Genomic DNA, 11,910 nt, shown 5'->3' with positions numbered 1-11,910 from the left:
TCCCGTACTGTTATATGAAGCGCATGAGTGCTTAAAGTGCCAACTCTGTCAACTGAACAAGTGCTTTTTCTGGATAGACTGTTTTATTACATTGTTCAGTGTGAACACATTACTCAAACTCCTTGTTCTACAAAAATGGCATTATATTGGTAAAGTATGTGAAAAGGAACAGATCTCTACACTTTATTATTGTTTTCAAAGCAAATAACACGATAGGTGAATGCACACCTGAATTACCTACATATTTTTAAAAATTCACCTGCACTTTGTGCTGTTTTTGGAGCAATGCATGCTGGGTGTACTCACTAAAGCATTGACAGATCAGAGATAAGAGCACTCTCTCTCTTAAAGTAACATCCCAAGTTGCTTCGTGAAGTGGTTCACGGCATGCAGGTGTCTGCTCTCAAAAAGAGGTGAGGTGATTGTAATAATTACACTGTCTAAGCAGAAGACTTTAAGAGGCTTGGCTAGCAAAGTGCCCAGTATCCCACTGTCTGCTTTTCAAATCGTATGTCAGAAAAGGGTACTATCTGAACAGCTTGTTACTGCAAAGTTTTTATCATTCGTTTCTTCACATCACTTTGTGGAGGAGCTCAAGGACGTTATCTTGGAGGGGAACGCATTTGGCTTGCAGGAGTTGTACGTCGTCATTCACAAAACACAGAGCATAGTAATCATTCACTGTCAAGGTGTGCCAGCAAAACTGCAGGCCTTTTTTGTCTCTGTGTCTGTAGGCTACATGTTTATGTGTGTGTGTGTGTGTGCGTGTACTTGTGTCCAGGAGCAGCCAGGCAATCTTCACACCATACTAATTGTGTCATCTGTAGCACTCTTTAAAAGGGCACATGGAGGCTGGTCAGTAATTACCACAAATGTAGCTTCCAGCAGGTAAAAACACAAATTAGAGGCTTTTGAAGTTCTCTTAGTCGCATGTGATTTTTCACACTTCCAACACTGTGCTCACAGAAGGTGGACTAATTTGTTTTTGTAACACTGTTGACCGCAAGGGAAAATTTCAGGTTCAATGTAAGTTTACAGTGATGGTAATCCAAAATAAATATTCATGTGAAAGAAAGAAAGAAAGAAAGAAATGTGAGCCTGCAGCACAAAAGCAGTGTTGAGTCGCTGGGGTATATTTGTAGCAATAGCCAACAATACATTGTATGGGTCACAATTATACATTTTTCTTTTATACCTAAAATCATTAGGATATTAAGTAAAGATCATGTTCCATGAAGATATTTTGTACATTTCCTACCGTAAATATATCAAAACTTAATGTTTGATTAGTAATATGCATTGCTAAGAACTTCATTTGGACAACTTTAAAGATGATTTTCTCAATATTTAGATTTTTTTGCACCCTCAGATTCCAGATTTTCAAATAGTTGCATCTCGGCCAAATATTGTCCTATCATAACAAAACATTTTTCGAATTGTCAAGCATTAAAGTATTTTATTGGCTAGAAATAGCTATTTGTGCGTAAATGTATATAAAGTCATGTAAATTCATTGGTAAAAAAAAAAGCGTAAACTCTTGAATTTTTTTGAAATATCGTTATTTTAATATATTGCCACTCGTAGTTTCTGAAAATAAAATAAAGTTGAAAATGAACAGCTTTGTCATTACGGCAGATGTACCATAAATATCTTGCTGGATATGTGAGGGAATTTTAAAAGTCTGATTTGTAGATCTGGAAAAGTCATGGAAATTTTAATAAAATCTTACAAATTCATATATTTTTTTTTTTTTAATGAATATACATTTTTCAAGCTATTTATATAAAATGATTATTGGTTAGAATTTGCTATTTGTGAGTAAAACATACATTTAAATTATTATTTGGTGCTCAATCAATTAGTAATGTTTCTTAATATTATCAATGCTGAAAACAGTTTTGTCAATATTTTTGTGGAAATCCTTTTTTTTTTTTTTTTAATAAATATCTTGCTGGATATGTGAGGGAATTTTAAAAGTCTGATTTGTAGATCTGGAAAAGTCATGGAAATTTTAATAAAATCTTACAAATTCATATATTTTTTTTTTTTTAATGAATATACATTTTTCAAGCTATTTATATAAAATGATTATTGGTTAGAATTTGCTATTTGTGAGTAAAACATACATTTAAATTATTATTTGGTGCTCAATCAATTAGTAATGTTTCTTAATATTATCAATGCTGAAAACAGTTTTGTCAATATTTTTGTGGAAATCCTTTTTTTTTTTTTATGATAATTTAGATACAGAAAGTTCAAAACAACATTTATTTAAAATAGAAACATTTATAAATATATTTACTGTCACATCCGTGCAATGTGTCCTTGTTGAATAAGAAAGTATTTTATTTTTAATTTTTTTTACTTTTTGTCATACCCCAAACTTTTGAATTGTAGTATATCACGGTTTCCACAAAAATATTGTGCAGCTCAACTGTTTTCAACATTGATAATAATCAGAAATGTTTCTTGAGCAGCAAATCAGCATATTATACTGATTTCTGAAGCTCATGTGACACTGAAGACTGCAGTAATGATGCAGAAAATGCAGCTTTGATCACAGAAATAAATTATATTTTAACAGATATTCTCATATAAAACACTTATTTTAAATGATAATAATATGTCACAATTTTACTGTATTTTTAACTGTATTGTTACCGGTCCACACAGGGAGCAGATCCTGAGAGTGAAAGCGGAGGATGATAAAATCCCTCTGTTATTGGTGGGGAATAAGTCTGATTTGGAGGACAGGAGGCAGGTGTCTGCGGACGAGGCTCGGACCAAAGCGGACGAGTGGTCTGTCCAGTATGTGGAAACATCAGCCAAAACCAGAGCGAACGTCGATAAGGTTTGTGCATTCAATATCCTGATATTTCAGAATGCATGATCATGCATATGAGCCTCAGATGCCATATTAACTCCATTGAGCACCTGTGACGTGTGTTTGGTTGTTCGCAGGTCTTCTTTGATCTGATGAGGGAGGTGCGGGCGAAGAAGATGTCCGAGAACAAGGAGAAGAACGGGAAGAAGAGCGGCAAGAAGAAGAAGAGCTTGAAAGAGAGATGCACGCTGCTTTGAGCCGCACAAATGCTTGATTCAAGCTTTCCTGTCCTGGACTGAGCCGTTCTTCTGGTGATGAGGAGACATGATCTTCCTCCTCCAGAGTTTTTCTTGCCAAATACAATCAAACCAGAACCTTAAGCCACTGTGCCGACCTCAACTACAAGGCGTCCACATCTTTAAAGGACTTTTTATAGGTTTCTACCGTTGCCGTAATATCAAATCGGTAGCGAAACTCTAATCTGTGAAATGTGTGTGCTTTGTAACTTTCCAAAAGTATTTTTTTACTTTCAAACAGAAGGAATAATCATTATGCTGCATCACTGGGAATGAATGCACATTCATGAAACAGGAATAGAATCAATTTTTAAGTAAATTGTTGCATAGAATTAAATCTGACAATTTGCAGCAAACTATTTAGAAATGAATTCTGCTTCTGTTTCATGAATTTCTTTTTTCACTATGTCACACATACATGTAAATCTTTTTTGCTAAATACTCTTATTTTATCGGCCTTTCCCCAAAGAATGGGCAACAGACATATGCAATATTTTGTGTGTTTTGAATGCATTATAATGCAGCTTAACACAGCTGAGGAAGGTGAATGGACTCACCAAAGCTCACCAAATGTGTCACTTTTATTATAAAATGGACACACAATTGAAATTATGATATTTTTGTAATCCAACCACTTTATTGATTTCTCTGCCTGGTGATTATAGACCAAATAAACCTCCTCTGAATTTGTTCCGAACTCTGATTCCATTCCTGTTGCGTTTTGTGTTTCAGTGCTAAAAAGTGTCAACGAGAAAACGCTGGAATTTTGCATTACACTCTTGTTTCGGAGTTTGATGACCTCCGGAGTTTTGACAAAGGACGGCAGCAGGGCCATAAGAGTTTATGAGAGCAGTAAAATGTGTCCGGAGGAAATCAGTCACCTTGACTTTGAATGTGAGAAACCGTCTATTCAGCATTTAACACCCCACTGTAAAGACGCTTGTGATGGGCGTCACTTACACATGCACAAGCCTGAGGATGCTGTGACATTCAAGATGCAAGCAAGCTGGACGATAGGCTCCAAATAAATAAATCTAAATAACAATGATAATAATGTAGGAATTCCAGAGTTATTCTATGCAAACTTTTTGTGTTTTTAAAAATAAATGAAAAATATAAAACATTTTCACAACATTTTTTCATAGTTCTCTTTGCACCAAACATATTTTTAGATGTATGTAAGGAGAGAGAGAGATAGATAGGTAGATAGCACATTAGCATAACATGTTCAGAATCGAAAAACAAATATTTCTGAAGATTAATTGAAACCTATGTCTCACAAGGCAAATGTATTTCAGTTAAAATATTACACAAAGAGCATGTAATGCAAACATTTTCTATATAAATAAAAATAACATTTATTGATGAGTAAGGATCAATGTAATGTTTCAATGTTTTTATACATATTGTCAAATTATAGGCTATATATATATATATATGCATACATACATTATGCATATGTGTCCTGACCCAAACATGCACAAGTTTCAAATGCCACTGGCTCATCTCACAGAAGGATTTATTTCAAACACTATTATTGACGTTATGAAGTGAGTTTGGAGTAAAAACATGTTATTAAATGTGGTATTTTCACGTGCTTTCAGATGGAGCAGCATTTACTTCACAGAGCCGTAGTTCACTGAGAAGCTATGCAAACAGCTGTCATTATCGCCAACGATTTCTTCGATTTCAGAATCGCTCAATAAAATCGTCTGCGATTTTTTTTGTGTAACTTGTCAGTGAACTACGGCTATGTGTAGTAAATTCTGCTCCATCTGAAAGCATGTGATGATGATTTCCTGCTGATTACAGAACCAACATTACTATCAAAATGCTCATGACAATCGCATTCGATTAATCGTTCAGCCCTACAAGATTAACATGACATTGCCAGAAACAGTTATGTCCCATTTAAGCCACAGTGAGCTTGGAAATGCTCAGATGGAAAATAGAGGTTTTGTGAGCTGAGACCAGACTCAAAAGAATGATTTTTACATAATTTTCTTTTGTTTTGCAGGAGAAAGAAAGTTATCACACAACATGAAGATGAGTAAATGACAGATTTTGATTTTTTGAGTGAATTTTAACATAAGCCATCTACTGTTTCTTAAAGTCACAATTTACTGAAAATAGAAACATCTTTTTTCCATATTGTGACATGTATTCAAGTTAAACTGATTAACGAGGGGAAAAAAAACAGGACATGATTCAATCCATTGGTTGTTGATTGGATGGAGGCTGATCGGATTGTGAACGAAAGAGGCGGAAGATCAAGTTATGATATTTTGATTAGAATTACGGGCTCAAAATTAAAAAAAAAATTAGATCAATAAGATCAATAACATGCATTTAGAAAATAGGGTGAATTTCTGTTTCATGACAACTTTAAAGAATGAATGCTAAAGGTACATGTAAACATCTCACATAACACCTTATCATAATATATTGCCTTAAAGTATTAGAATAAATGAATTAAGGTCTTTCCATTAAGTCTGAAAAGATGTTTAGGTTGCTGTTCAGGGTCAAAATTTAATTCACAGTAGACTTACAGAAGTACACTTTACAAACCACTAAATAATAACCTGGAAGAGTAAACGCCACATGCCATCATAAATATATTTACTGTCACATCCGTGTAATGTGTCCTTGTTGAATAAGAAAGTATTTTATTTTTTATTTTTTTTACTTTTTGTCATACCCCAAACTTTTGAATTGTAGTATATCACGGTTTCCACAAAAATATTGTGCAGCTCAACTGTTTTCAACATTGATAATAATCAGAAATGTTTCTTGAGCAGCAAATCAGCATATTATACTGATTTCTGAAGCTCATGTGACACTGAAGACTGCAGTAATGATGCAGAAAATGCAGCTTTGATCACAGAAATAAATTATATTTTAACAGATATTCTCATATAAAACACTTATTTTAAATGATAATAATATGTCACAATTTTACTGTATTTTTAACTGTATTGTTACCGGTCCACACAGGGAGCAGATCCTGAGAGTGAAAGCGGAGGATGATAAAATCCCTCTGTTATTGGTGGGGAATAAGTCTGATTTGGAGGACAGGAGGCAGGTGTCTGCGGACGAGGCCCGGACCAAAGCGGACGAGTGGTCTGTCCAGTATGTGGAAACATCAGCCAAAACCAGAGCGAACGTCGATAAGGTTTGTGCATTCAATATCCTGATATTTCAGAATGCATGATCATGCATATGAGCCTCAGATGCCATATTAACTCCATTGAGCACCTGTGACGTGTGTTTGGTTGTTCGCAGGTCTTCTTTGATCTGATGAGGGAGGTGCGGGCGAAGAAGATGTCCGAGAACAAGGAGAAGAACGGGAAGAAGAGCGGCAAGAAGAAGAAGAGCTTGAAAGAGAGATGCACGCTGCTTTGAGCCGCACAAACGCTTGATTCCCATGTCAAGCTCTCCTGTCCTGGACTGAGCCGTTCTTCTGGTGATGAGGAGACCAGATCTTCCTCCTCGAGCGTTTTTCTTGCCAAACACAATCGAACCAGAACCATAAGCCACTGTTCTGACCTCAACTACAAACCTTCCATATCTTTAAAGGACTTTTTATAAGTTTCTACCCGTTTTCCTTGGTGTTGTAATATCAAATCAGTAGCGTAACTCTAATCTGTGAAAAATGCAGGCTTTGTAACTTTCCAAAAGTCACTTTTTTTTATACTCAAACTCAAGTTATATTCATTATGCTGCATCGCTGTTCTTCATTCATGAAACGGGAATCATTTTTTTAAGTAAATTGTTGCATTGAATTAAAGGCTACAATTTGTGACAAACCATTTAGAAATGAGTTCTGCTTGAATTTCACACATGCATGTAAATCTTTTTGTGCTAAATAACTCATTTTTATCTGCCTTTCACTTATTTTAAGGCAAAGGCAACAGACATATATGAATTTGCTTTGCATGCATTATTATGCAGCTTAACACAGCTGAGGAAGGTGCAGACTTTGCGCTTTTATTATAAAACAGACACACAATTGAAAGTATATTTTTGTAATCAAATCACTCTGTTTATTGATTACTCTGCCTGGTGAATACAGACCAAATAAACCTTCTCTGAATTTGTTATGATTCCATTGCATTGCGTTTTGTGTTTCAGCGCTGAAACGCTGGGATTTTGCATCGCGCTCTTGTTTCTGCGTTTGATGACCTCCGGAGTTTTGACAAAGGACGGCAGCAGGGCCATAAGAGTTTATGAGAGCAGTAAAATGTGTCCGGAGGTAATCAGTCACCTTGACTTTGAATGTGAGAAACCGTCTATTCAGCATTTAACACCCCACTGTAAAGACACTAGCGATGGGCTTGACTTACACTTACACATGCACAAGTATGAGGATGCTGCAACATTCAAGATGCAAGCAATCTGGACCATAGGCTCCAAAAATAAATCAATCAAATAAAAAGTTATTCGCAGTTATTATATGCAAACCTTTTGTTTCGTAAAAATAAAATAAAAACAAGGAAAATCCATGCAACCTAGTGATATGGTTACAATTCCATCCATCAATAGAGTTCATAGAATTTTGTTAAATTATGTTTTAATAAAATGTTTTCCTCTGTTGTGATAAAATGCAGGTGTGTTTTTAATGAATGTATAATGTGGAGACCTTTCTCCCAAATAAAAGAGTTACGGATAAAACTTTAGTTTTAGCTAAAATAATCAATTAGTGAATAATAAAATATTATGTAGTAGTATGATTTTATATATATATATATAGCCTAATCACTGCCGTTCAAAAGTGGGATCAGTAAGATTTGTAATGTTTTTTTAAAGAAGTCTCTTCTGTTCATCAAGGCTGCATTTGATCAAAAATACAGAAATAAAACTAATATTGTGAAATTGCAATTTAAAATAATGGTTTTCTGCTTTTATATTCTTTAAAATATAATTTATTTCTGTGATCAAAGCTGAATTTTCATCAGCATCATTACTCCAGTCTTCAGTGTCACATGATTTTTCAGAAATCAGTATAATATTTATTTATTTGACCCACTCGTTTTTATTTATTTTTTATGTATTTAAATACTATTTATTTAACCCTCCAACTCTAGCACTCTCTATTCTAATTCTATTCTTAAAAAAACACACTTTTCCCTTTTAGGCTTGCACTCTATTCATTTGCTGCTTGTTTTCTTTTTCACTTATTTTAAGGCAAAGGCAACAGACATATATGAATTTGCTTTGCATGCATTATTATGCAGCTTAACACAGCGGAGGAAGGTGCAGACTTTGCGCTTTTATTATAAAACAGACACACAATTGAAAGTATATTTTTGTAATCAAATCACTCTGTTTATTGATTACTCTGCCTGGTGAATACAGACCAAATAAACCTTCTCTGAATTTGTTATGATTCCATTGCATTGCGTTTTGTGTTTCAGCGCTGAAACGCTGGGATTTTGCATCGCGCTCTTGTTTCTGCGTTTGATGACCTCCGGAGTTTTGACAAAGGACGGCAGCAGGGCCATAAGAGTTTATGAGAGCAGTAAAATGTGTCCGGAGGTAATCAGTCACCTTGACTTTGAATGTGAGAAACCGTCTATTCAGCATTTAACACCCCACTGTAAAGACACTAGCGATGGGCTTGACTTACACTTACACATGCACAAGTATGAGGATGCTGCAACATTCAAGATGCAAGCAATCTGGACCATAGGCTCCAAAAATAAATCAATCAAATAAAAAGTTATTCGCAGTTATTATATGCAAACCTTTTGTTTCGTAAAAATAAAATAAAAACAAGGAAAATCCATGCAACCTAGTGATATGGTTACAATTCCATCCATCAATAGAGTTCATAGAATTTTGTTAAATTATGTTTTAATAAAATGTTTTCCTCTGTTGTGATAAAATGCAGGTGTGTTTTTAATGAATGTATAATGTGGAGACCTTTCTCCCAAATAAAAGAGTTACGGATAAAACTTTAGTTTTAGCTAAAATAATCAATTAGTGAATAATAAAATATTATGTAGTAGTATGATTTTATATATATATATATAGCCTAATCACTGCCGTTCAAAAGTGGGATCAGTAAGATTTGTAATGTTTTTTTAAAGAAGTCTCTTCTGTTCATCAAGGCTGCATTTGATCAAAAATACAGAAATAAAACTAATATTGTGAAATTGCAATTTAAAATAATGGTTTTCTGCTTTTATATTCTTTAAAATATAATTTATTTCTGTGATCAAAGCTGAATTTTCATCAGCATCATTACTCCAGTCTTCAGTGTCACATGATTTTTCAGAAATCAGTATAATATTTATTTATTTGACCCACTCGTTTTTATTTATTTTTTATGTATTTAATACTATTTATTTGACTTATTTGATTTATTTAATACTCTATTCTAATTCTATTCTTAAAAAAACACACTTTTCCCTTTTAGGCTTGCACTCTATTCATTTGCTGCTTGTTTTCTTAAAAAAAACACTAGCTTTCTAATCTTTTTGTATTCTATCTGTTTTCTTTTCATTTATTATACAATTAACAAAAGCAAAAAAGACCTCTAACACTAGCTTGCTCTAGTCTTTTTCTATTCTATCTGTTTTCTTTTTATTTATTATATATATATATATATTTTAAACTTGCTACGTGTGCTGCGTTAAGCTAACTGAGACTAATTATAGCACCTGTATATCATTGCTCTTTTGTTGATTTTGATTGCCTCCATTGTCCTCATTTGTAAGTCGCTTTGGATAAATGACTAATATTCTAATATTTGGATGCTGTGATCCTTTTTTTCAGGATTCTTTGATGAAGAAAAAGTTCAAAAGAACAGAATTTATTCCAAATATTATTATTTTTTATTACAATATACACTACCGTTCAAAGGTTTGGGGTCAGTAATTTTTTTTTTTTTTTTAAATGAATCAAAAATGAATGCTTTTATTCAGCAAGGATGTGTTAAATTGATAAAAAGTGACAGTAAAGACTTCTATTGTTAGAAAAGATTTCTATTTTAAATAAACGCTCTTCTTTTTAACTTTATTCATCAAAGAATCCTGAAAAACAAGTATCACAGGTTCCAAACAAATATTAAGCTTCCAACATTGATAATAATTCAGCATAATAGAATGATGTGACACTAAAGACTTTGCATTACAGAAATAAATTAGATTTTAAGGTATATTAAAATAGAAAACTATGATTTTTGATCAAATAAATTCAGCCTTGATGAACAGAAGAGACTTCTTTAAAATACATAAAAAATCATACTGATCCCAAACTTTTGAACAGCAGTGTGTGTATATATATATATATATAATATGTTTAGTGCAAAGAGAACTATGTAAAAATGTTAAAGAACAAATTAGCCTAATGTATACGTGAAAATATGTTTAGAATTGAGAAATGAATATGTGACCCTGGAGCACAAAACCAGTCATAAGGGTCAATAATGTCCTAATGATTTTTGGCATAAAAGAAAAATCAGTAATTGTGACCCATACAATGTATTGTTGGCTATTGCTACAAATATCCCCCAGCGACTCAACACTGCTTTTGTGCTCCAGGGTCACATATTTCTGAAGATTGCAGCCTATGTCTCACAAGACAGATGTGTTTCAGTTAAAATAGCCTATTACATGAAAAAATACATGTAATTTAAACATTTTTGATAAATAACATTTATTGATGGGTAAGGATGCAATGTAATGTTTACTTGTTTTTATACATGGTGTAAAATTATACATATGTGTCCTGACCCAAACATACACAAGCTTCAAATGCCACTGGCTCGATTAACATTAATAGAATAGTACTATTAGTAATATAAATCTTAGCTGGATTTTTAGTGATATTATAGATCTTGTAAACATATATAATAGGTAAGATTCGGGTTTCTCTGGCTCGCTGCACTGGCGTTTAGCAATTTTACAGGGTTCCCACTTTTTCATGAACACCAGATTCAAGGACTTTTTAAAGCACGAAGTGTGTCTTGCAGGGACTGACAAAAATGAGCTCCTAAAGCTTACTGCCAGATTCTGGAAGATCAATTCTTCAAACAGTGGTACAAGAGGATGTGGTGCTGGTCCTTCAAGAGTCACTCTCAACTTATCTGTCCATAAAGCCTATAGAAATAGTCTTCATGTATTTCACAACACTTCAGAATGTAATTCTTATTAAGTAGGGGTAATTTTCTAGGATTTTTTACCCAAGCAAGGTCACCTTGTAATTCTGGAGACTCAAGGTTGCAGTTCTGGAGAATAGTGGCACTGGAGACTAAAAGGTTCCTGATGGTTTCACACTTAATTCTTAAATCTTTTGCGTCTTTTCTTCTCCACCTGTTTTTTTTTCTGACCCCGCTGACCCAATGAGCAGTTTGCTGACCATTGGTCATGCCTTGACTTTGCAATTGCGTTAGTTTTTAATATTTCTCAAGGGGATTTAATCATTTTTGACTTCTCAGTCGGAGTTAAATCTCTTTTTTGGCTCATTTCAACCGTAAAAGAAAACCTGCCTAATAATTCTGCACGCCTTAATAAGGAGTTTTTCATTTCCAGCCTTCATGGACAATTATATATCACTTCTAAATGATAAAATACAAAAATAATAGTAGTTATTTAGATTGATGTGGTTTGGAATTGGTCAAATGTGCTTGGAAAAAATATGATCAAAATACAGTGCGTGCATAATTATTAGGCATGTTGATCAGATGTGCTCCCTTTACACAGAGTGCGCGTGATCGCAAAATTGAAAGTGAACAGCGAGCGCTAATTCAAATGCGATTTCAATACCCCGCATATTGATAGCGGCTCC

General features: G+C 33.8%; 2 protein-coding genes across 2 annotated transcripts in view; both read left to right on the top strand.

Annotated features, from left to right (window-relative positions):
• Positions 1-3,794, top strand: part of LOC107558370 (ras-related protein Ral-B-like) — an 8,256-nt gene extending 4,462 nt beyond the window's left edge. The window contains exons 4-5 of the mRNA XM_016242029.1: positions 2,674-2,851; positions 2,962-3,794. Of these exons, the coding sequence (XP_016097515.1) occupies positions 2,674-2,851; positions 2,962-3,081 (298 nt within the window). The 3' untranslated portion in view covers positions 3,082-3,794. The remainder of the gene's footprint in view (positions 1-2,673; positions 2,852-2,961) is intronic.
• Positions 3,795-3,914: 120 nt separating this feature from the next.
• On the top strand, positions 3,915-7,216 carry LOC107558355 (ras-related protein O-RAL-like). The gene is made up of 3 exons (XM_016242015.1): positions 3,915-4,117; positions 6,115-6,292; positions 6,403-7,216. The coding sequence occupies exons 1-3, from the start codon at positions 3,915-3,917 to the stop codon at positions 6,520-6,522; spliced, it is 501 nt and encodes a 166-aa protein (XP_016097501.1). The 3' UTR covers positions 6,523-7,216.
• Positions 7,217-11,910: the final 4,694 nt, after the last annotated feature.

This window comes from Sinocyclocheilus grahami, unplaced genomic scaffold, assembly GCF_001515645.1.
Source record: "Sinocyclocheilus grahami isolate Dianchi unplaced genomic scaffold, SAMN03320097.WGS_v1.1 scaffold643.1, whole genome shotgun sequence".
NCBI lineage: Eukaryota > Metazoa > Chordata > Actinopteri > Cypriniformes > Cyprinidae > Sinocyclocheilus > Sinocyclocheilus grahami.
Note: the sequence above shows the minus strand (reverse complement) of the source record. Positions and strands in the feature narration are given on the sequence as shown.